Source organism: Cajanus cajan, chromosome 3, assembly GCF_000230855.2.
Source record: "Cajanus cajan strain Asha chromosome 3, NIPB_CcT2T_4, whole genome shotgun sequence".
NCBI lineage: Eukaryota > Viridiplantae > Streptophyta > Magnoliopsida > Fabales > Fabaceae > Cajanus > Cajanus cajan.
Window position 1 is genome coordinate 54,882,728 of NC_138519.1, and position 26,728 is coordinate 54,909,455.

A 26,728-nucleotide genomic window follows, 5' to 3' on the forward strand; every position below is an offset into this window, starting at 1 on the left:
AAATACTTTTACCTATAGTCAGAGTATGTAAGAATAAGTTAAGGACTTTTACCTACAGTCATAACATGTAAGTACAACTTAATGGTGTTTACCTATAGTAGGGAGTGTAAATAAAAGTCAATGATTTTTACCCACGCATATTGCAAATTGTAGGTAGCACGTATAGTGACAGTCAAATGTAGTTGTAGGTAAAATTATCTCTGTAGGTAAAACTTATAGTGATAGGCTACTAGTTGTAGCTATATGCCCCCTCAAAGTTGACAACTTCAATGTCTGTAGGTCAAAGTCGATGATACCTTTACCTATGGAATTTAGACTTTTAGTGACATTTTTTGTGTGTAGGCATAAGTCATTTTTCTTTTAGTGAAATAATTGTTGGTAATACTAAATTTTGTTGTACTGAAATTGAAGTTAATGTTTAAGTGAAGTTAATGATAGTTTATAAATTCATTTCTTCTTTAAACTATTGAGACTCATTTTCAAAGATAAAATCATGATGATCAAATAAGGTGCAAATCGAGTAATATCTCGGACATAGTAATTCTAATGATGTCGGTGAACTTACTGTTGGAGCATTGACACTAGAAGGATGGACTAGACCAATCTTACTTCTTAGTCTCGACTGGAGGACATGTTTTGGTATGCCTAAAATTTTCACATCACTTAGAAATCAAGGTTAAAGATAGTTCATAAAGACTTCCCTCATTTACCCATCAATGTGTCTTTTCGAAAAGACTCCACTCCTTCTTATTCCAAGAGTTTTAAGAAGGAGGGTGATGGAGGAGGCCCATGGGCCAAAGGCCCAACTACTAGGGCTATGGCCAAGAGGATACATGAAGAATGGGCCCATGCTCAAGAGAAGCCCATAGTACTTTTCAGTTGGGCTTTGACTCGAGCCCAAGTAGATTAGGAGTAGTATAGGTTTGGGCCTTTGGGCTTGTATTACATTTTGGGCCTTGTATTTCGGCCATCTAGATTAGGAGTTTTTCATTTCATGGCAATGTGAATTTAGGGTTAATCTAGGTTAGCATGTGCATGTTCATTTGCATGTAATTAGTATGGCATTTAGTATGCATTTCGTCCATGTGCACACATGCACATGGTGTGTCCGAAATGATACTCAAATGGATACCAAATTACATCCAAATGAGAGTGCACATGGGTGGTGACCGGTTGGCACCAAAATTTGAATTTAAACATTCAAATTTTGGCGCCTAAGGTTAAGTTAAACCATACCATGGTTTAACTTAACCTTGAGTCAAGCCAAACGTGCTCATCATACTACTCACCCTATATATTCACTTTGGCCGGCCATTGTACACACTTTTGGATGATATTTAGGAATTTCTTCTTACACAAATTCTCCCACCGAAAGTCACTCCTAGCTTTCCCTTCCTTCTCTCTACTTGAGCTCCTCTCTTTGTAGAGTTAGGAACCTTACCTTCTAACCGGAATTGGAAGGCTAACCTTGGCTACATTTGCTTCTCCTTCTTGAGTTCCAATCCTTGCATCAATCCAAGGATCCGAGGAGAGGTTTTGAAGCATCCATGAAGTTTTCTCCAATGAAGACTTCATCAAGTGGTATCTAGAGCTCGGTCTTCAAGAGATAAGTATCTTATCTTTTGATTTGTTGGTGTTTGATCCGTTTGAATTTTGTGTCATTGTCTTGTTTGAGTTGCTTCCTTCACTAGATCTAATTTTGTGTCTTAAAATTGATGGATCTAGTTTTCGGTTGCTTGAATGATTCATAAATGCTTTTTGATTTTGTTGCTATCCTATGAATCATGCTTTACAAATGTGCTTTAGGAAATTCAGCTTTGGTGCTTTTTAATTTCTTTGAGTCTTGATTGCAAATTTTCTGTCATATGCTTGCTTGAGTCTTTTAATTTTTTTGAATCCTATGTCTAGTGTCATGTGTAGTTCTTTGTATGTTCTAAAATCCTAGCTATGCTTGTTCTACTATTTTTTTTGTGTCAATTGATTTGAACTTGTGGACTTGGCCGGATCCATTTTGTTTCTAGTTGTGCTCCATAATTTTGATTTTCATTTGAGTTCATGAACTACTACTAGATCATTAGTAGTTTTCTTAGCTTTAGGTTTCCTTTGATTCAAATTGTCTTCTAAATTCTCTTGTGTCAATTCGTGAGTGAAACCTTTTGAAAATTTTATTTGATTGCCGGAAAATTGGCTGGACATTTGAAATTCAAATTTGAAGGTAAAAACCGTGGCATGTGAATTAAGGAAAACAAGTGAAAAATGCATGTGCAAAGTGCATCACATTTTGACCTAATTTGAGTTGCATTTGCTTTCAAATTTGAAACCGGTTTTTAGTGCACATTGAGGAAGTGACCGAGAGCTATTGTTTTCAAAATTCAAAAGGTAAACGACATCTCCTATAAAAAAAAAGAATAGAAAGAAAATCAAATCAAGAAAAATCAAAAGAAAAATTCAAAATAAATTTGATATATATAAAAAAAAATAGCAAACCTAAATTTTCAAGTAAAAATCCAAAAGGAGATTGTATGATTTGCTATTGTTTCTCGGTTTTATTATGTAGCATGAAGTGTATGACATGAATTTTCAGCTTGAATTCTTGAGTTATTTTTTTGATTTTTCATTATAATTCTAGAACTTATCTAGGAGTATTCCTTCTTGTGCTAGCTTTGTCATCTTCTTTGTTCATCTTAATCTTCTATTCTTCTACTCTATTCTTGTCTTGGATATCACTAAAGTGTCTTGGCTGTTTGTGCTTGACATTGAACTCAAAGTGTGGCCTAGTGTTGACCTAACATATTTCATTAGAAACTAGTTTTGCAAAGGTCATAAAAAGAGGACTAAGATAGAATTGAGGAAAGGTGACAAAGGAGAACACTCTCGGTTGGCTACTAAACAAATCAACAAACACTTCAAATTCCTGGAAAATTTGTGGCTGTTGCACCTTACCAAAGCCGTTAAGATCAATTGGAAGAAGATTTCAAAATTGTGTTGCTTAAAAAAAAAACAGAGTATTAGAGACGGAATTAGAGACGGAATTAGAGACGGAATTTCCGTCACTAACTTGATTTTCCTTACAAAAGTGGTCTCTAATTCCATCACTAAACTCGGTGGCTGTTTTGTTTCATTGAAAGCCACTTTGTTTACTTTTTTGTTCAGCATTGTTTTTAATTGTAATTGGCCATTTTTGGAGTGTCTTGGAAGTGTCTTTGGTACACAACCATCTCTCCTTAAGAACCCTAATTTTCGGTAGACTTGGTGGAAGTGGTCCTTGATTGGTCTTTGGTACCTCTCAAGCTTTCACCTTAGGAATCTGTGTAGATAGTTTTTAAATTTTGCAATTTACTTTGTCCTTAATCATTTGCTTCATCTAGATTAATCATCACATTAAAATCACAAATATTTTCATTGAAAAAGGTTTTAGGTGAGGATTAACTACAATGGGGATTAGTAATTTTTACTTGAAGAGGCTTGGTTATTAAGTGGCTCTTAGTAGCTCACCTCCCTCCAAAGTTCAATCTGTATACTTAGTCCTCTAATTACTTAGTCTTAACCTTCAAAAATTGCTTTCAAAAAGTCTTTCATAAAACAAAAACTTTCACCTATAATGGAAGAATTTTCTACTCCCCAAACTAATAGTAATTCAAGTGACTACAATGACATTTCAAAAGTAGCACATGAATTAAGATCACTAAAGGTTTGGAGAGAGCAAGAGGCCAAGCATAGACTTAAAGAAAAACTTGAAAGAGAGGCCCAACTTGCACTCTTGGAAGAGGAAATTTGGCTATTAAAGGAAAAGGAAGAAAGATTACACAATAAACACCGAAGTAGACATGGAAGTTCTCAATTCCATAGTTCAGCCCTAGGAGAGTCCATGCATAATGATAGCCTAGCCTTAGGAGATCATTTTCAACCACCTCCGAGAAGAACCCATAGGACCCCCAAAGTTAGGGAATCTATAGTAGATCTTCCTTATTTTCACGGGAAAGATGATGTGGAGGGGTACCTTGATTGGGAAATGAAGGTTGAACAAATCTTTACTTGCCATCAAGTGAGTGAAGAAAGAAAAGTGTTTCTTGCCACCTTGAGTTTCCAAGGCCACGCCATGTATTGGTGGACATCCCTTGTTAGGGATAGGCGCCTCCACAATGACCCTCCAATCTAGTATTGGAATGAGTTAAGGAGTGCTTTGAGGAGGAGACACATTCCCTCATATTACACTAGGGAGCTTATCAATAAGCTCCAAAGACTCCATCAAAGAAACATGACTGTTGAGGAATATAGACAAACAATGGAGTTATACTTGATGAGGGCTGGAATTAGAAAAGAGGAAGACATTACCATTGCTAGATTTTTGAGTGGTCTCACTTTGGAAATAAGAGATAAGGTTGAGTTTTTACCTTACAAAGATTTAAATGATTTGGTTCAACTTTGCATCAAGGTTGAACAACAAGTTTTGAGGAAAAATTTCAAAACAAGCTCATACTCATCTTCTTATTCTAAGAAAGACTACAAGAGGGAGGGTAAAACTTTTGAAAAGAAAAATACTTTTGACTCCTCCAAAAATCTAGACAAAGGTAAAGAAAAAGAAAAAGAAAAAGAAAAGAAAAACACCTCACACACTAGCACCAAATCTTGTGATATAAAGTGCTTTAAATGTCTTGGGAGAGGCCACATTGCTTCTCAATGCCCTAACAAGAAGGTCATGATATTGAGGGGCCAAGATATTTATAGTAGCCAAGATGAAGCTACTACTTCCTCATCTTCAAGTGAAGATGAAGAAGAAGCAATTGAGGAAGAATCATGTGAGGTCACTTACCCTTACAATGGGGAACTTCTTATGATGAGAAGGGTTCTCAATAACCAACCTAGTGATACACAATCCCAAAGAGAGAAAATTTTTCACACAAGGTGTAACATTTTTAATAAAGCTTCTTCTCTAATTGTGGATAGTGGATCATGGTGCAATTGTTGTAGCACTAGGATGGTTGAAAAGTTGGGATTAACTACCACACCCCATCCAAAACCTTATTAACTTCATTGGCTCAATGATGATGGGGATATGGTGGTTAACCAACAAGTGGAAGTAGAGTTTTCCATTGGGAACTATCAAGATAAAGTTAAATGTGATGTGGTTCCCATGGAAGCTTGTCATATTTTGTTGGGAAGGCCATGACAATTTGATAAACAAACACATCATGATGGCCTAACTAACAAAATAACTTTCACTCATAAGGGTAAGAAATTTGTGCTTCATCCTCTAACACCTTCACAAGTGGTAGAAGATCAAGTACAAATGAAGACCAAACGTGATCAAGAAAAAAGAGAGGAAAATAAAAAAAAGAAGGAAAAAAAAAACTTCTAAAAATTAGGAATCAAGAGGATTCTAGAGAGACTAGTGTTCCCTCTCTAGAGATAGTTCAAGGAGAGAAACTTGAAACAAAAACTTTACAAAAAACATCTATCTTACTTGAACCATCTTCTTATATCCTCATGTGTAGAGGAACACTCACATGCACTGCCACAAAGTCTTTGGAAAATTCTCTACCTCTTGAAATCCAAAAACTTTTGATTGAATTTGATGATGTATTTCCTAGTGAAGGCCCTATGGGACTTCCACCTTTTAGGGGAATAAAGCATCAAATAGATTTTGTGCCTAGAGCTAGTCTACCTAATAGACCAGCTTATAGGACAAATCCTCAAGAAACAAAAGAGATAGAGAAACAAGTACAAGATTTGTTGGATAAGGGTTGGATTCAAAAGAGTCTAAGTCCTTGTGCTGTGCCTGTTTTATTGGTGCCAAAAAAAGATGGAAAATGGAGGATGTGTTGTGACTGTAGGGCCATCAACAACATCACCATAAAATATAGGCACCCAATTCCTAGGCTTGATGACATGCTTGATGAGTTGCATGGGTCATCCATATTCTCCAAAATAGATCTTAAAAGTGGATATCACCAAATTCGAATTAAGGAAGGTGATGAGTGGAAAACTGCTTTTAAGACTAAGTTTGGATTATATGAATGGTTAGTAATTCCATTTGGGCTTACTAATGCACCTAGCACATTCATGAGGCTGATGAATCATGTCCTTAGGAATTGCATTGGTAGATTTGTAGTTGTTTATTTTGATGACATCTTAATCTATAGCAAAAGTCTAAGTGATCATGTGGATCACCTAAGACAAGTCTTACTTGTGCTTAGAGACAATCACTTGTTTGCCAATGTAGATAAGTGCACTTTTTGTGTGGATAATGTTATATTTTTAGGATTTGTGGTGAGTAAACAAGGGGTTCATGTGGACCCCGAGAAAATCAAAGCCATTCAAGAATGGCCTATTCCTACTAATGTGAGTGAAGTTAGGAGCTTCCATGGATTGGCAAGGTTTTATAGACGTTTTGTTCCTAACTTCTCTACATTAGCTTCACCTCTCAATGAGTTGCTGAAGAAGGATGTGGTCCTTCTTTGGCAAGAAAAACATAACTTAGCATTTCAAGAGCTTAAGCAAAAACTCACTCAAGCACTTGTTCTAGCTCTCCCTGATTTTAGCAAAACTTTTGAGCTAGAATGTGATGCTTTAGGTCTTGGCATAGGAGCTGTGTTGTTACAAGGTGGCCACCCCATAGCCTATTTCAGTGAAAAACTTCATGGGGTTGCCTTGAACTACCCTACCTATGACAAGGAGTTGTATGCTTTAGTTCGAGCCCTTCAAACTTGGGAGCATTATCTTGTAACCAAGGAATTTGTCATTCATAGTGATCATGAATCACTTAAATACTTGAGGGGCCAAGGTAAATTAAACAAAAGGCATGCAAAATGGGTTGAGTACCCAGAGCAATTTCCTTATGTCATCAAATATAAGAAAGGCTCTACAAATGTAGTAGTTGATGCTTTATCAAGAAGACATGTGTTGTTAAATGTCCTAGGATCTCAAATACTAGGGTTTGATGACATAAAGGAATTGTATGAGAAAGATCCTGATTTTGCCAACTTTTATACCTTATGTATTCAAAAGCCTTATCAAGGTTACTATATTTCCGAGGGGTTTCTCTTTAAAGAAAATAAACTTTGTATTCCCCAAGGATCTATTAGGAAACTCTTGGTCAAGGAGAGCCATGAGGGTGGGCTCATGGGGCATTTTGGGATTGAGAAGACTCTTTTACTTTTGAAAGAGAAATTCTTTTGGCTTCATATGAAAAAAGATGTTCAAAGTTTTTGTAGTAGATGTATAGCTTGTCTTCAAGCTAAATCTACCACAAAACCTCATGGACTATATACCCCCTTGCCAATATCCAATTCTCCTTGGGTAGACATTTCCATGGATTTTATCCTTGGTTTGCCTAGGACCCAAAGAGGAAAGGATTCCATCTTTATGGTAGCGGACCGTTTTAGTAAAATGGCACACTTTATTCCATGCCACAAAATGGATGATGCAAGCAATATTGCTAAATAATTCTTCCAAGAAATAGTGAGACTTCATGGGTTACCTAAAACTATAGTCTCGGATAGAGATGTTAAGTTCCTTAGCCACTTTTGGAAAACTTTGTGGGCAAGGCTAGGAACTAAACTTCTATTTTCTACCACATGTCACCCACAAACTGATGGGCAAACTGAGGTAGTCAATAGGTCTCTTGGAGCTATGTTAAGGGCAATCCTCAAGGGCAATAAAAAGTCATGGGATGACTATCTCCCTCATGTGGAGTTTGCCTACAATAGGGTGGTTCATAAAACTACCAAGATGTCTCCTTTTGAGATTGTTTATGGTTTCAATCCTCTAACTCCTTTAGACTTATTACCCCTACCAGATGTTGCTTCTTTTATCCATAAAGAAGGAACATCTAGGACTGAATTTGTTAAGAACTTGCATGAGAGGGTTAGAAATTATATACAATCCCAAACTGAAAAATACACAAAATATAATAACAAGGGTAAAAAGGAAGTTATCTTCAATGAAGGTGACTAGGTTTGGCTCCACCTTAGGAAGGATAGGTTTCCTTCCAAAAGAAAGTCTAAACTTAGTCCTAGAGGGGATGGACCCTTTCAAATCCTCAAAAGAATAAACAATAATGCCTATGTCCTAGATCTTCCCTTTGAGTATAGGGTTAGTCCTAGTTTCAACATATCTGATTTATCTCTTTTTACAGGACTTGCTGACCAAGAGGAGGACTCTCTGGATTTGAGGACAAATCCTCTTCAAGAGGGAGGGGATGATGGAGGAGGCCCATGGGCCAAAGGCCCAACTACTAGGGCTATGGCCAAGAGGATACATGAAGAATGGGCCCATGCTCAAGAGAAGCCCATAGTACTTTTCAGTTGGGCATTGACTCAAGCCCAAGTAGATTAGGAGTAGTATAGGTTTGGGCCTTTAGGCTTGTATTACATTTTGGGCCTTGTATTTCGGACATCTAGATTAGGAGTTTTTCATTTCATGGCAATCTGAATTTAGGGTTAATCTAGGTTAGCATGTTCATGTTCATTTGCATGTAATTAGTATGACATTTAGTATGCATTTCGGCCATGTGCACACATGCACATGGTGTGTCCGAAATGATACTCAAATGGATACCAAATTACATCCAAATGAGAGTGCACATGGGTGGTAACCGGTTGGCACCAAAATTTGAATTTAAACATTCAAATTTTGGCGCCTAAGGTTAAGTTAAACCATACCATGGTTTAACTTAACCTTGAGTCAAGCCAAACGTGCTCATCACACTACTCACCCTATATATTCACTTTGGTCGGCCATTGTACACACTTTTGGATGATATTTGAGAATTTCTTCTTACACAAATTCTCCCACTGAAAGTCACTCCTAGCTTTCCCTTCCTTCTCTCTACTTGAGCTCCTCTCTTTGTAGAGTTAGGAACCTTACCTTCTAACCGGAATTGGAAGGCTAACCTTGGCTACATTTGCTTCTCCCTCTTGAGTTCCAATCCTTGCATCAATCCAAGGATCCGAGGAGAGGTTTTGAAGCATCCATGAAGTTTTCTCCAATGAAGACTTCATCAGAGGGTCACTCTTCCCAACCTTATTCCAAAGAAGAAAAGGAAAAAGAAAAATTGTCTCTCAAATCACCTTCCAAAGAATCTAAGTCAAGTGAAATTAAGTGCTTCAAGTGTCTTGGAAGAGGACATATTGCTTCTGAATGTCCTACAAAGAAAAATATGATTTTAAAAGCCCAAGATCACTATAGTAGCCTTGATGAAGCTACTTCATCTTCTTCTAGTAGTGAAGATGAAGCCATAGATTCCGAGGAAGAAATCTTACCTTGTGAAGGGGACTTATTATTGGTTAGAAGGATCCTTAACAATCAATCTAGTGAGATTGACCAATCTCAAAGAGAGAACTTGTTTCACACAAGATGCAAAATTTTAAAAAACACTTGTTCTCTCATTGTAGATAGTGGGTCTAGTTCAAATTGTTGTAGTACTAGATTTGTTGATAAGTTAGCCTTAACTACAAAACCTCATCCTAAACCTTACAAAATGCAATGGATCAATGAAGAAAGAGGTATTGTAGTAAACCAACAAGCAAGCATACCAATCTCCATTGGCAAATATAAAGAGGAAGTTTTGTGTGTCATAGTGTCATTGGAGGCTAGTCATGTCTTGTTTGGGAGGCCATGGCAATTTGACAAGAAAACAATCCATGATGCTCTCACAAATAAAATAAGTTTCCAACACTTAGGTAAGAAGTTTGTGTGGTGTCCTTTATCACCCTCTCAAGTGAGTGAGGACCAACTCAAATTAAAAGCCAAGAAAGGCGAAGAGGAGAAAAATAAAAACAAAAACAAAAAAGAAAAAAAAAAGAAAAGAGATTTCCCTTTGGAGAGAAGGAAGGGCTAGGTTCAAGAGAACCTTAACCCTTGTGCCATCCTCATTCTTTTGGTGCCAAAGAAAGATGGCAATGGAGGATGAGCACCGCTTATAAAAAGCCATCATTAAATAAAACATAGGCACCCAATCCCTAAGTTAGATGATTTGATGGATGAATTGCATGGGGTCAAATCCTTCTCAAGAAGGAGGGGATGATGGAGGACCATCCTTGGAGCTTCATATGGCACCCTGTTAAGTTAGACGAAGCAATTTCCAGCAAAGTTTTGAATAAGACCAATATAAATAGGTTCAACGACTACATTCTATAAACAGGAAGCAACATTTAATGCAAGATCTAGTGCATTAAATGAGAAATTGAACTACTCATGGACGACTACATTCTGCTTCAATGAACACTTGGATTGGGCATATTTTACAGAGACTATAAATATGTCATGACTCCAAACCTGGAAAGGTTGGCAAAGAGTGAATCCAAGCCCAAGAAGCAACGAAATCAGAGATAGAGCATACATAGTCAAATATACAATTTTGTATTTATCTTTGTAGACTAAGGAGTTCTAAGTGTAACTTAGGAACATAAACCTTAGTGAGTGTAGTAAATCTTTGTATCCTCTCTGTGAGAGTAAACCACACACAGAAAACAAATTACCTATCATTTGTAAAGCCTGAAGAGACTAGAGAAAGAATACTTGTATAAGCCTGGAGAGGCTTGTCAAAGAATACTCACTGAGAGCCTGAAGAGGCTGAACAAAGAATACTAGCACTAATGAGTGAAGTTAGCGGGTCAGGAGTGGTCGATAATCCTCATTAAAAGCCTGAAGAGGCTGAACAAAGAATATTGGCGCTAATGAGTGATGTTAGCGGGCCAGGAGTAGACGATAATCCTCAGTTAGAGCTTGAAGAGGCTAAACAAAGAATTCTAGTGCTAATGAGTGAAGTTAGCGAACTAGGAGTGGTTGATAATACTCGGGAACCAGGAGTGGTTGAGAATACTCACTAAGAGCCTGAAGAGGCTAAACAAAGAATACTAGCGCCAATGAGTGAAGTTGGCGAACCAGGAGTGGTTGATAATACTCAGAAACTAGGAGTGGTTGAGAATACTCACTGAGAGCCTGAAGAGGCTGAACAAAGAATACTAGCCTTAACAAGTGAAGTTGGCAGGCCAAAAGTAGTCGACAATACTTGGCAATCCAAAAGTAGTGATAATACTTGTACTTAATTGAAAATCTAGTGGAATCCTTCAATTGAAGGAGACTGGACGTAGCTAAGTCTGAGCGAACCAGTATAAAAATCTTTGCACTATTTTTCACTTCTTAGACGCAAATTTATCTATTTCATATTTCATACTGAAAATCTTACTCACTGCGTATTTCACTCTAAAACAACTTTCAAATAGAAAACATCTCTTGTTTAACTTATTACTACAAGAAACACTCTCGTGCAGAAAACAAAACTTGCAGACACAAAACACTTTTAAATGTTATATTAAAAGTAAACGAGAGATGCATCTTGAATTTGAAAATGTCAGTACGAAATATGAAAAAGAATTTTATGCGAAAAGATTTCCTTAAACCTTCACACACACATATTCAACCCCCCTTCTATGTGTTTTTCCACTAACTTCAATTGGTATCAGAGCCTGACCCCTTGGGTTGAGCAATTCACATTACAGGGGTAGAATACGATCCATGGAAGAACGAAGGACAAACGGGAAGTCAAAAAGCAAGAAAGACAAACAACTGGTATAGGTAAAATAGGTATCAACTCATTTACTTCAATGAAGCATGTTCCAAATGTCATAAGAGTAGATCACATCAAATACACTAAAATATTAATATATTTACTGTCCAGTTTAGTTTGAAACACAATAGGAAAACAAACATAGTAAACCATTGCGTCTGAATATTCCTCAGAGTGCAGTAAGAAATTATTGCGTTTGAGAATCTTTGTCTATTGAAGTGTCTGGGTAATTTCTCTTGAGTCTGAAAATTCAGTTTGACATATTCCTAATGAATGACCTTCATTATTAAACGTAAAATTTGTCAAGAGTAGTCAGAGACAAACATTCTCTGCATTTAAAGGATAAAACTCTTAAATAAATGAGTAACAAAACCGTCATTTGGGGTTTTTATTTGAAAAGACAAATCCCTTACCTAGAATTAAATGCGAGCTGTGCATGACACACGTCATTCTGCATGAGGCAAGCAAAAGGGCGCCACGTCAAACAAAAAAAAAAAAAAAAACAGAAATAGTTTTCTATTTCAAAAACCCTATATCTTCCCTCGAACTCACTATCTTACTATACACTTCAAATTTTCAAAGTTTTCTCTGAACCCAAAACCCTAATCCCTTCAAACCTTCTTCACTCACTAGAATGGCCGCCCCAACTGAGAATGCTCCAACTGTGACCATCCCCGCAAAAATGCATGAAGCTACTAATTGCGCTCATACCTTCTCTACGGAGGTAAAGCCAGTGATTTATCTGGAACATCACTTCAACATCAGCCAGATGAAGGAATGGGGAATGCCCATTTACGAGGATTTGGAAGACTGTGGAATCCTTGGGTATTTCAACATCAAGGAGGTTGTATACCCTGGTCTGGTGAAGATGTTCTATGATTCCTTAAAGGCCTCTCAAGGATTCTTTAAAGGAATGGTACTTCGAGTAACCGTCAGAGTCTATCCTACCACCATCACACAAGCCATTGGGTGAGAGAAGACAAGCACCATCTACCACAAGGGGTGGATGTATGATGCAGGTGTCTGTCCCAAGTCATTAAGGTCCTTCACAAGGAGGGTGAAGGAGGACCTATAGCCTGTAGCAAGTTTGAAAATAAGGCTAAGGTGTACTAGCAAATAGTCTATCCTTCACAAGGTAGGTGCCAAGGACAACGTCTTAGACTTGCATAATTTTTGCTTGTTCCAAATGATGACTGGAACCCCATTTCAACCTCCTTCAAGTCCTCTTTCAACACTAGAAAGGGTGCTTGAAAGATATTAAAGATTTCGTGGTTCACACCATGCTACTCAATAAAATCCTCTAGGACCACAAATTCTACCATACCTTCTTCACCCTTGAAGAAGAGGAAGAGTTGAGGATCATGGTGATGAGGAGAAACAAGAGACTGAACCCCATTGTCTTCGGGAAGGTGAACCTGGGGAAGATGCCAGTAAGCTACAACATCTTTGACCCCACACTAGCATTGAAGGTTAAGAAGGAGATCGGAGGAGAACAACCTTTGACGCGCTCAAGCAGGAAGCGCCAACCCTCTCCATCTCCCAAGGTGGATGAACCTTTGGTTGTTGCTACACCACCAGCAAAGAGGAGAATTATCCTCCAATCCGAATCAGACAAAGACTCTGCGTCTGATGTAGAGGATAACTAACCCATCGGGAAGGCATTGAAAAGAAAAGCTCATCTACCTCTTCTAGCACCACCTTACCCTAAGAAGAAGAGGGTCATAAGGTTAGCACAAAAGGTGGTTACTGAACTAGTGCGTCGACATGTGCTCCTCCTCCTAAGGCTGAAAAGGTGGTTGCTGAACCTGAAGTTTAAATCATCGTCCCTTCATCTCAGTCTGAAGTTCCTGTGGACGATCCTACCCCCTCTATCACTATACATTATTCATCTATAAGTGATACTCCTATGACTCCTTTCTCTCCATCTTTCTTAAACGTTATCTAAATCAATTTCCTTACAGCTCATCCCTGTAAATACTTTTTCCCTAAGGAAGAGAAAGACGACAATCAAAGCCGATCATTTGATCGTGCCTCCAAGGCCTCTTCCTTCATTTTTGTCTAGGCAAACCTTGAATCTGCTAATTCCAGAAGGGATGCATCTAGAGACAGACTTATACTCCCTCATTTTTCCTAGTGCAACAAACCCAGACGAAAAAGTGGAATTGCTTCAAAGCGTCCACCTCACTACAAATAGGGACGTAATGAAGAGGAATAAAATCGTTCTGCGTCCAAAGCAACGTCCATACATCACGGACAGAACCATAAGTGTGCTTTGTGGACTGTACCCCATCACCTGGGCTATGCGTTATGTATTGCAGAAGCCAACTAAACATGCCCTGGGGTATTATAGACTTGTGTACTCATGGTTGGAAGAAGGCTCCACCATATTAGATGCTTCAGGAAATCCTCTGTGCAATTCGCAAGGAAACTCCTACAAGTATGAATCCTCTCCAACAAACCAACTTACGGACTAGAGTACTACCACTCAGAGCAACCTCCTCCTCCAGCTCCCTTCTCTATGCTTGCTCGTCCACCTGCCTTTGGACTCAAGAAAAAGTCTCCTCCCTTCTTTCCACAAAAGCCTGAAGATCAGTCCAGACATCCTCCATCTGTGTACTATCTTCTAAGGCATTTTCTAGCCCTTGCTGTCACTGACCCTCACGGTCAAACAGCTGAAGCCTCATCTACACCGTGCCAACAAGACTTATCTAGGCCGGTGTACGAGTACGAGGAAGGGGTATATGAGTGCATACCATACTGCCTAGACATTCCCTTCACTCTGTCTGAGGCCTACCTAACACTCCCACCAGATGAAATCACCGTTCTTCCTCCACCAACATTCAGAAGAAAAGTTTACCTCGGAAGGGTAATAAAGTCCAAAACTGCATGGACTCCTCCATTGGGCACTCCTCAACTTATCCTTCCCTTGCATCAACAACCATTTTCCTCACCACCCAAATGAAAGAAGAAAATGCCATCCACCACAACCATTTGTCCAAGGCAGCCTCCATCCCCTCTACCAAAGATAGAATTCATCAAAACACCCACTAAATTCCTTCCTGTAAATATAGGTCACCTTTTCTCTCTTTCAGTGTCTGACCTTGCAATAATTGGCCATCTGCGCCTGTGTATAGATACACCTATACAATTATACATACCTCTCTCACTATACACCACAAACGACACCCAAATTTTTGTTTAACCTGACTGCATCTGCCCCCGTCTTCCTCTAGTGGATCAGAACAAAATGAAGGATCCCTCACTTCATCTCGGACCAATGCCCAAACCATCAAGGGTTGAGGTTCGTTACTATCCAGAGGTTAGTTTAGACAAGCCATAGGATCCTGCAAATGCACTTTAAAGCACTAAAGATTACATTGAGAAGTACTATCAGAACTTCATGCATAAGTGTAGTCAAGAGGCCAGTTCGTCTGGTATTTTAGATGAAGAAAAGGTAAAGACACTCATGTTGCGTGGATATCGTTGGATGACGCCATGCAAGCTAATGTACTTCTCTGACACATCTATCACCTTTCTTTGGAATAAAAGACGCGAGCCAGACCTGGACGCTCACAGCAAGGAGTACTTCATCCATTCTGCACTATTCAACTTAGACCTTTATAAGGATGAATGGAAGGCAGTTACAGACTTGTGGTATAAAGCTCCCATCTACAATTGGTGCAAGGACATTCCCTCGTGGAAACTAGGCATGCCTATGCCTTGGGATGCTCCTTCTAATGTAGCACTATCTGAATCGCCCATGTCTGAGCCTATCTCCGCTGAGTCAATCGCAGCGTTTTCCCCTCTTAAGGCTCTTCTATCTGTGTCTGAACCTGCACATCAATATGTCTCTATAGAGACATTCAACAAATTCAAAGCAGACCTGGACAACAAGTTGGATCGTTTGTTTAACTTGATGGCATCCAAGCTTCCCAGGGATCCACCTTCGTCTTCATGATCACATTAGGGAGGATAGAATAATGTATAAACTGGCTTAGGGATAACCAAGTTAGGGGGAGAATAATCAGATGTATTTTTTATTTTTATTTTTTTAGTTGTATAGATTCTTCTCATTGTATACATTTCCAATTCAATTCAATTCAATATACATTTTTCATCCGAAGTTATTATTTTGATGTATGGAATGCTCTGCTCAAAGTTATGGTTTTGATATGTATGATCTCGCTCTGTTATGTTATTTATCCTGGTATCAACTCTCTCTTAGAGATTCATCTATTTCTTTTTTATGATTACAAAGGCAGAGAAATAGAAAAGAATTAATCAAATATGATATATGAATCAGATATGACTAAGAAACAATCTAGTAAGGGGGAAAGCATATACTAATGGGGAGAGCCGTAGTATATTAATAATATGCGAACTTGCTAAGATATACAAATTACTTTGATTTATTTTATCTGAAACAATTTGATCAATTATACTTGTCATCATAAAAAATAGGAGATTGTTAAGTCAGGCGAAGCAATTTCCAACAAAGTTTTGAATGAGACAAATATAATACATTGTTATTTCTAACATGTGTGTTAGTGTTTCAGAAAAACATAAGTACAGGCAAGTTGAAGAACAGAGCATATGCCACTTCTTATACTAGAACCAAGATAAAGGAAGGAAAGCTTCAAGCATTAGATGGAAAGGTCAAACGAAGCCAAGTCTAGAACAAGAAGGAAAATGATCAAGCTTCAGACGAAGCACATTCAAGAACTAGAAGAAGTCCATACATACTCCAGACGAAACTTCTTCAAGTACCAGACGTAGATTAATCAAGGCAAAGCACAACGCGAGAATCAGACAAAGCAAAGTCAAATGTAAGATGAAATACAACATAAGGATTCAGATGAAGGCTGGTCAAAAATCAGACAAAAGTCAACTACAACACGTCCAATTTCTTTTCCATTGATATGTCTTGCAATTTGTATTTGAACTCCTTTTGTACCCACTTGTTCGGTTAATTCAATGGCTTTTTTCATTGCTTTACGAAAACTTGATTATTTTTAGATAATAGTAGATAGAAACAATGGTCGTAAGGAGTCCTATTGAAACCAATAAATATAAGCCTGTCTGCCATCAACACCAGAATAAATGAAGTTTTCCGAAAAAACCATATCAGACGAAGGATAGCACAAACTGAAAAGAACTCCAAACGGAAGAGAAGTTTGTCCATCTATAATATTGACCAGACCAAAGGAAGTAAAAGCATTGATGACAAATGCTCAAACAAAGATCAAGTCTTGAGATGAACATGGACTACCAGACGCAAATGAAGACTGTCATGCAAGCATTTAAAGAATCAAGTCTCAAGGGACAATTCATGCATCATCTACAATCATACAAGAGCTCTCAATATGATTGCGTGATGAAAGGAAGAGAAGAAGAAGAAATGCAAGTCCAAAAGTGAAAGCATGCATGTGTCATAAAAAGTACATTACTTTTTCTGATAAAGACAACGCCTCTGCAACTACGATGACCAAAAAAGGACAAGAAATTCCTAGGTCACAGTTAAAGTCAGACATTGCAGCTAACAAAAACGTAGAAGACTTCACGTAATGTCTATAAACAGGAAGCAACATTTAATGCAAAATCAAGTGCATTAAATGAGAAATTGAACTAGTCATGAACGACTACATTCTTCTTCAACGGACACTTGTAACGGGCAGATTTTACAAAGGCTATAAATATGTCATGACTCCAAACCTGGAAAGGTTGGCGAAGAGTGAATCCAAGCCCAAGAAGCAACGAAATCAGAGACAGAGCATACATAGTCAAATATACAATTTTGTATTTATCTTTGTAGACTAAGGAGTTCTAAGCGTAACTTAGGAACATAAACCTTAGTAAGTGTAGTAAATATTTGTACCCTCTTTGTGAGAGTAAACCACAAACTCAAAATAAATTACCTATCATTTGTAAAGCCTGAAGAGACTAGGGAAATAATACTTGTATAAGCTTGGAGAGGCTTGTCAAAGAATACTCCTTGACAGCCTGAAGAGGCTGAACAAAGAATACTAGCCCTAATGAGTGAAGTTAGCGGGCCAGGAGTGGTCGATAATCCTTACTGAGAGCCTGAAGACGCTGAACAGAGAATACTAGTGCTAATGAGTGAAGTTAGCGGGATAGGAGTGGTCAATAATCCTCACTGAGAGCCTAAAGCGGCTGAACAAAGAATACTAGCGCTAATGAGTGAATTTAGCGAACCAGGAGTGGTTGATAATACTCAGGAACCAAGAGTGGTTGAGAATACTCACTAAGAGCCTGAACAAAGAATACTAGTGCCAATGAGTGAAGTTGGTGAACCAAGAGTGGTTGATAATACTCTAGAACTAGGAGTGGTTGAGAATACTCACTAAGAGCCTGAAGAGGCTGAACAAAGAATACTAGTGTTGACAAGTGAAGTTGGCAGGCCAGAAGTGGTTGACAATACTTGACAAACTAGAAGTGGTGATAATACTTGTACTTAATTGAAAATCTAATGGAACCCTTCAATTGAAGGAGACTGGACGTAGCTCAGTCTGAACGAACCAGTATAAAAATCTTTGCACTATTTTTCACTTCTCAGATGCAAATTTATCTATTTTGTATTTCATACTGAAAATATTACTCACTGCATATTTCACTCTAAAACAAATTTCGGACTGAAAACATCTCTTGTTTAACTTATTACTACAAGAAACACTCTCGTGCAGACGATAAAACTTGTAGATGCAAAACACTTTTAAATGTTATATTAAAAGTAAACGAGAGATGCATCTTGAATTTGAAAACGTCAGTATGAAACATGAAAAAGACTTTTATGTGAAAAGATTTCCTTAAACCTTCACACACACATATTCAACCCCCCTTCTATGTGTTTTTCCACTGACTTCAAACCCATCACTAGGTCTATGGATAAGAGATTGGAAGAGAATAGGGGAGCTAACACCCCTAGAGACATGCTTCTCATATCTAAATAATATAGATCATTCTCCTAAGCCTTGTTAGCATAGAATTTATTTTTATTCCTATTTTGCCCTTGTCTTTATTTTTCCCATTTTTACCCTTGTATTTTGGGTATCTTAGGCATATAATTTGTACTATCCGTACCGCCATGCCGAGCTCGAGCTCGGCATCGCTGCGTGGAATGACCTTGGAACACGCATTTGGAGACCTCGAGCTCGGCATCGCTGCGTGGAATGACCTTGGAACACGCATTTGGAGACCTCGATCTAAACGAGATCCGCAATCCAACCAGATCATAACTGATCTCAGGAGACCTCAGTCTAGACGAGATCCTCTATCTAATTAGATCATAACTGATCTCAGGCCCAAGGCCCAACATAACCCTAATTCACACTAAGGTACGTGCATTATTTATACGAGACTCATACTCATACAAACCCTAACTTTAGCATCAGAGTCTCTTTTGCAGGTACCACCCCCATCTTGGAACACCAACATACCCGCGAAGGAGGCTCACCAATCTTACTCGGCGGATCACCTCTACAGCAGATCTCTGGTAAGAACATTTGGCGCCCACCGTGGGGCCGATCAAGACAGCTCTTATCGGCCACGCTTATGGTATTCACCATAAGCCATAGTAGACGCGCAACAGACGACGCGGATCACACAACCGCCATGGATAACGAAGCGGCATTGAGAAGGCTGATCGAACAGGTCGAATAGATGCGGCAACAACACGATGCCGATCTGCAAAACATGCGTACCAAGCACGAAATCGACCTAGCCGCAATGCGGACCGCCAATGAAGCTGACCTAGCGGCGCTACGCGCTGAAAACGAGCGGATTCGCGCCCAGCTCCCTCGAAGACCCTCTGATCATCCTCCTGAAGCGAGCAACTTCCACGAGAAAGAAGGGCATTCGGTCTCTCAGCCCCGAACTGCGACTAGGGCATCGACTCCACGACCTGCCACACATCGGTCTCATGCACCGACGAACAAGTCTTCCCATGAACTCAGCAAGGCCCCTACTCATGTCACGGGGGGTCAAGCAATCTTCCGACGTCATCCCTTTGTGGATGGCATCATGGAGACACCACTCCCTCAGGGGTGGAAACCTCTCCACCTCGATCGCTATGATGGCACGACAGACCCCGATGAGCACATCGACCTGTATACGACACAGGTAAACCTCTACACTAACAATGATGTTATTTTGTGTAGGGTTTTTTTGACCTCGCTCAAAGGGCCCGCGCTCAACTGGTACACCCAGCTTCCGGCTGAGTCAATCGACAGTTTCAGCACTCTGGTCAGGCGATTCACGGTGCAATATGCAACGAGCCGGCCTCACCACATCACTTCAGCCGCCCTGGCCAGTCTCAGACAGAACGACGACGAGCCACTCAGGGCATTCATGGAGAGATTCGCTGCCACCTCGGTTAAGATCAGAAATCTGAACCCCGAGGTCGCCTTGCATGCCATGCTCATGGCACTCAAGCCCGGGCCATTCGTCGATAACCTGTCATGAGGCTCCTCACGACATGGACGAGCTTCGCGCCCGCGCTGCAGGCTACATCCAGATGGAGGAACACTCCGCTTTCTGTGACCAGGTTCGCGGTAAAGGACCAATGAACCCAGAACAGGGCCACAAGGACAAGATCAAGGTCAATAATGACAGCCAGTTCAAGAAACCGACTAGGGCAAACAGAGGGGGGAGATATGACTTCTATACTCCCCTGAACACGCCCCGAGTACATATGCTGGAGGAGGCCAGTAACAACAACCTGCTCACCCTGCCACCGCCAGGTCACACCCCCAACAGTGCCGACAAATCCAAGCACTGTCGGTATCACAGGAATCACGGTCACACCACTGAGGAGTGCTGCACACTTCGAGACCGTATTGAAGAGCTCATCCAGGCAGGCCACCTCGGCCAATATGTCCAGCGACGACAGGGTCACCGAGGAGGTTATGGTGGACGAGGACGAGGTAGAGGTCGTGGTTCAGGAGCTCGCACGGACCAACCCTCTAGCTCTCAGCAAAATGCCAGCGGAGCAGTGCAAGCCGAGGTAAGCCAGGAAACAGGGTCAGCTCCCCTACGGGGAGTAATCAATACAATTGCAGGTGGTTTCGCAGGAGACACCAGCAACTCGGCCCGGAAGAGACATCTGCGCAATATCAATAGTGTCCATTCTGCTACCTCAGCTTCGCACCAGAGCTCACCGCCAATCACCTTCACCGACAATGACTATGCTGGCGTTAGTCCCAACCAAGATGATCCCATGGTCATAGCTGTGGAGGTAGCTAATTGGGAGGTTCACAAGACACTAATAGACCAAGGGAGCTTGGTAGACGTCCTGTATTGGCCGACCTTCCTCAGGTTAGACATCCCCCACTCTCTCTTCCAACCTCACACAGAGCCCCTAGTCGGTTTTGCAAGAGAGCGAGTACACACTCGGGGGTACGTGGACCTGCTGACCACCTTCGGAACCTCTCCGGATACAAGGAGAATCATGGTCCGATACCTCCTAGTGGAGGCCAATACCTCCTATAACATCATCATCGGGAGGTCGACGTTGAATTAGCTCGGAGCAGTGGTGTCCACTCCACACCTCACCATGAAATTCCCAGGAAGCGACGGTAAAATCATCTCCGTCAAAGCGAATCAGAAAACGGCTCGGTAGTGCTACACCGAGAGTTTGAAGATCTCCTCATCTTGCAAGCAAAGCAAGAAGGATCCCCCCACCGTGGCTCACATCACCCATGTGGAAATCGCGAATCTCGACCCGAGATCCGACTACCATGACAAGCGGCCAAGCCCCATTGACGAGCTTGACGACCTCCAGATCGGGAAACTCCCCGGGCAATGCACAAAAATTAGCAGGCAGCTGAGCCCGGAGTTGCGACAGCAGCTCGAGGCTGAGATCCTCAAGAACGCCGACCTCTTCGCCTGGTCCAGTGCCGACATGCCAGGTATAAATGCTGACTTCATCTATCACAGGTTAGCGACACACAAGGAGGCAAAGCCAGTGACCTAGAGAAAGAGGAAGGTTGGTGGTGAAAGGTAGGAGACCATCATCACCGAGACACAAAAGTTGCTGAATGCCGGCTTCATCCGTGAAGTCAGATACACCACATGGCTGGCGAATGTGGTTCTAGTGAAGAAGAGCTCGGGGAAGTGGTGCATGTGCGTCGACTACACCAACCTGAACAGAGCATGCCCCAAGGACTCATACCCCTTGCCGAGCATTGACAGGCTGGTCGACGGAGCATCCGGGCATGCCCTCCTTAGTTTCCTCAACGCCTACTCTAGGTACAACAGATAATGATGTACCCACCTGACGAGGTGCATACATCCTTCATCACCGACCACACCAACTACTGCTACCGGGTAATGCCTTTCGGCCTCAAAAACGTAGGGGCCACTTACCAGCGACAGATGGACAAGGTTTTCCACCAGCAGATCGGGCGAAACATGGAAGTCTACATCGACGACATGGCGGTCAAGACCACCTCGGCCACTGACCATACTACTGACCTCGCCGAGGTGTTCACCCAGATCAGGAGACACAACATGCGTCTCAACCCGAAGAAGTGCATCTTCGGCGTCCAGGGAGGCAAGTTCCTTGGTTTCATGATCACTAACAGAGGAATTGAAGCCAACCCTAAGAAGTGCAAAGCCATCATCGAGATGCAGAGTCCGCAAACGGTGAAAGAAGTCCAACGCCTGGCTGGACAGTTAGTCTCACTGTCCCGTTTCATCCCCAGACTCGCAGAGAAAGCAAGGCCAATCTTCACTCTGCTACGGAAGCCAAAAGACTTCCAGTGGACGGATCAGTGCGAAGAAGCCTTCCGCAATTTCAAGACTTTTCTCACGACTCCGCCGATTCTACAGAGGCCGGATCACAAAACCGACCTCCTCCTTTACCTGGCTGTAGTAGAAAATGCCATCAGCACGGTAATAGTGCAAGAACATCAGAAAGTGCAGACGCCGGTCTACTTTATCAGCCGAGTCCTCCAAGATGCGGAGAAACGGTACCAAATGATCGAAAAATTGGCACTGGCACTCGTCATCGCAGCCCGATGTCTCCGACCTTACTTCCAGAGCCACCAAGTGACAGTCAAAACCGACTACCCCATAAAGAAAATCCTGAGAAAGCCGGAGCTCGCCAGGCGAATGATTGCATGGTCAGTCAAGTTGTCCAAGTTCGGCATCTAGTACGAAAGTCACGGGGCCCTAAAAGCTCAATGTCTAGCCGACTTCGTAGCCGAGCTCACGCCTGCTACTGCCAAGGAACCCTAGGTATGGACTTTACACGTTGACGGGTCCTCCAACTCTAAGGGCGGTGGTGCAGGTATCATATTGGAAGGGCCAAACCAGGTCACTTTGGAGCAATCCCTCAAGTTCAGCTTCAAGGTAACCAACAACCAGGCGGAGTACGAGGCACTTCTCATAGGACTAAGGCTGGCTTGCGACCTCAAAGCCCGAAGAGTGAGTTACAACAGTGACTCGAAACTCATGGTGGAGCAGCTTAGTGGGACGTACCAGGTAAAGGATACCCTTCTACAACGGTACTACCACATCGCATCCCATCAGATCTTGTCCTTCAACGAGTTCACCATACAACATGTGCCGCGAGAACAAAATGCCAGAGCCGACCTCCTGTCAAAGCTCGCCAGCACCAAAAAGCCTGGACAACACTGGACTATCATTCAGGAAATTTTGCACTCACCTAGCTTGGACGACAAAGTCGTCAACGCTAGCGACAGCGAAGACCAGGGTGGATGACAAGCATCTGGAGTTACTTGAAAGAAGGAACCTTGCCCGAGGATAAGGACGAAGCTCGGAAGGTGAGGATGAGATCGACTAAGTTCGTCATTATCGGGGATGAGCTATTCAAGCGTGGCATTTCCATCCCACTGCTCAAGTGCTTGACCACGCCTCAGGCAGCCCACGTCATTGAGGAAATTCACTGGGGCATATGTGGCATGCATTCTGGAGCTCGCTCAATGGCGACCAGAGTACTCCAAGCTGGATACTACTGGCCCACTCTGAAATTAGATTGCCAGGACTACGTACAAAAATGCAAAGAGTGTCAGCAGTTCGGAAACACACATCGGCAACCGCCCGAAGCTCTCCACCATATGATGTCGGCATGGCCTTTCTCCCAATGGGGAATGGACATCCTCGGGCCATTCCCCCCCGCGAAAGGACAGCTCAAGTTCTTCCTAGTGGTGATTGACAACTTCACCAAGTGGATCGAGACATGCCCTCTCGCCAAAATCACCACTGAAAATGTGCAAAGGTTCACCTGGAGGAGTATTATTTGCAGATTCGGAATCCCTCACACCCTCGTTACTGACAATGGTCGGCAATTCATCGCATAGGGATTCGAAGACTTCCTTCGCGAGCTCGGTATCAAGCATCTCTCGACCTCAGTGGAACACCCCCAGACCAATGGCCAAGCCGAAGCAGCCAACAAGGTCATCCTCCGGGAACTTAAGAAGCGGCTGGGGAACGCCAAAGGACAGTGGGCCAACGATCTCCCAAGCATCATCTGGGCATATCATTGCACCCCCCCAGTCAACCATGCAAGAGACACCTTATAGGTTGACCTACGGAGCTGACGCAATGCTCCTTGTGGAGGTCGGAGAGACGTCCCACCGATGCCAAGTTTTCAACAGCGAGCAAAATGCTCAAGAGTTTGCAACCGACCTCGACTTGGTCGATGAGCTCAGAGACGAAGCTCAAATCCACGAAGAAGCCTGCAAACTCCGGGCTTCCTGAAGATACAACACGCGAGTGCAACCTCGCTCTTTCTGAGTTGGCGACTTGGTATGGGGATTTCTAGGCGAAGCACGGAAAGACACGTCAGAAGGGAAGTTTGCACCTACTTGGGGTGGCCCACTCCGAGTGATAGAAGACTTGGAAAATGGAGCGTACCGACTAGAAGAGCTCAGCGGAAAACCTGTACCGCGAACTTGGAATGCTACGCATCTCAAGTTCTATTTCAGCTAAATTTGTACGAATGAGCTGTGCACTCTTTTCCCGCCTCAGTCTTTTATCCCAAAAAATAGAAAAATGGGTTTTGGCTGAGAGGGTTTTTAACGAGGCACACTTACACAATCAATAAAATGACTCATTCCGTTCAACTCATATTTTCTTAGTTCCGCATTATTTTATGTTTTATGCTAAATAGAGGTCGAGTTCGAACCAAATTATTTTGCTCTCATTGAAGGTCAAGTCCGAACCTTCACAAAGAACTGCTTAACAAAAATCGGAGGTCGAGTTCGAACCTTCACATAGAGTTACTTAATGAAAATCCGAGGTCGAATTCGAACCCCGGCATGATTAAGGTCGAGTTCGAACCTTCACAAAAAACTACTTAACAAAAATATGAGGTCGAATTCGAACCCCGGCATGATTAAGGTCGAGTTCGAACCTTCACAAAAAACTACTTAACGAAAAGTCGAGGTCGAATTCGAACCCCGGCATGATTAAGGTCGAGTTTGAACCTTCACAAAAAATTACTTAGCAAAAATCCGAGGTCGAATTCGAACCCCGACATGATTAAGGTCGAGTTCGAACCTTCACAAAAAACTACTTAAAGAAAATCCGAGGTCGAATTCGAACCCTGGCAGGATTAAGGTCGAATTCGAACCTTCACTAAAAGTTACTAAGCGAAAAGCCGAGGTCAAATTCGAACCCCGGCATGTTTAAGGTCAGGTATCACAAAGTACAAAAGTACACAACAAACATTGAACGTGTGTCCCCAAATGCACAAACGGGAAAAAATCAAAGGCAAAGAAAAGCGCAACAGCAAATAGACAAAAAATACACATATATACAGCAATGTTTCAAAGTCCCACACTTGAATTCAAATAAGAAAAATAAAGCAACAAAAATTTAACTAGGCTATTACACATTTAGCCTACGTAGAGGCATTCTCGCTGGAGCTGTCCTCAACGTCATCCTCCTTTACTAGCTTGCCGAAGCGGACAACCTTCTCCACGTGCATGGCAGAGAAGTTGAACCCCGGGGCAAGAAGCCTCGCCTGGCGAGCTGCCTTGAGGAAACCTCGCTTATGCTCAAACAAGACAGACCGCTCGGTTTCCTCCAGCTTCTTCTCCAGCACCGCCCTCTCCGCCTCTAGCTTTGCTAGCTCCACCCTCAGAGAGGCGACCTCCTCCTCTTTGCCTCTGAGGACGACCTCGTCGTAGAGGCGCTTCTCAGTCACCGCCACCAACTCGCTCTTCAGAAATGTCACTTCATCCTCCAAAGAGCGAACCTGGCCTCGAGAAGACGTCACCTCATCTTCCAAAAGATGCACCCGACGCCGCCGCCACCAGCTCGCTCTTCAGAAATGTCACTTAATCCTCCAAAGAGCGAACCTGGCCCCGGGAAGACGTCACCTCATCTTCCAAAAGACGCACCCGACCTCGAGACGAGCCGACGAGCCCCTACAGCCGACGAGCCCCTGCAGCTCACTCACCTGGGAGGCATAATTCTCGTTAGAGCACAGGGCGATCTCCAACAATTTCTGAACCCTGGCGAGATCTCCCCTTGTTGCTCGAAGCTCGGCCCCCTGCATTTTTGCCTCGCCAAGGGCGGCACTCAGAACCTTGATCTCTTCCCGCAGGACCTTCTTCTCGTCCCTCAGAGGTTGAACTCGGTTCCTCAGCCTAACCAGGTCCTCCTGCTGTTTGGACCACTTATGCTTCCAGTGGTCCATAATCGCCATAGTCCTCTGCAGAAAAACCTGGGCAACGTCAAAGCCTTCCACGTGTCCGACCTCGTCTATCAACCCCTGGTCATCCGAGCTAAGCGAGCCTTGCGGGAATAACTTCTCGGCAGTCACCCCCGCGCTCCACAGCGAGTTCATGTCAATGAAGGCGCTCACGTGATCCAATCGCACCTACATACGGTCCTTCCCGAAGCGATGAGCTAAGTATTGGCTCTGGGAAGCCTCCTGCGATGAACTAGACGGTGCCACCGAAGCTGCAGGCGTAGTGGTGGGGACCTCAAAACTCAGCCCCTTGCCGCGAGCCTCGACGGAGGCAGAAACTGGCCCCATGAAACAAAAAGAACAACCTACAAGATAGAGGGAAAAAACGAAAAGCGATGTACTCACCACGGTGGCCTGGGCGACTTGCTCAGCAACCTGGGCCCCCACCTCGGCAGCTATCCCTGCCTGCAAAGTGCAAT

The 26,728-nt window shown here is 42.3% G+C and overlaps 1 protein-coding gene across 1 annotated transcript in view; it reads right to left on the minus strand.

Moving 5' to 3' along the window:
• Window positions 1–26,728, minus strand: part of LOC145955791 (uncharacterized) — a 34,237-nt gene continuing 7,509 nt past the window's right edge. Inside the window, exon 2 of the mRNA XM_083070973.1 lies at window positions 1–26,714. Coding sequence (XP_082927099.1) covers window positions 26,439–26,714 — 276 coding nt within the window. The 3' untranslated portion in view covers window positions 1–26,438. The remainder of the gene's footprint in view (window positions 26,715–26,728) is intronic.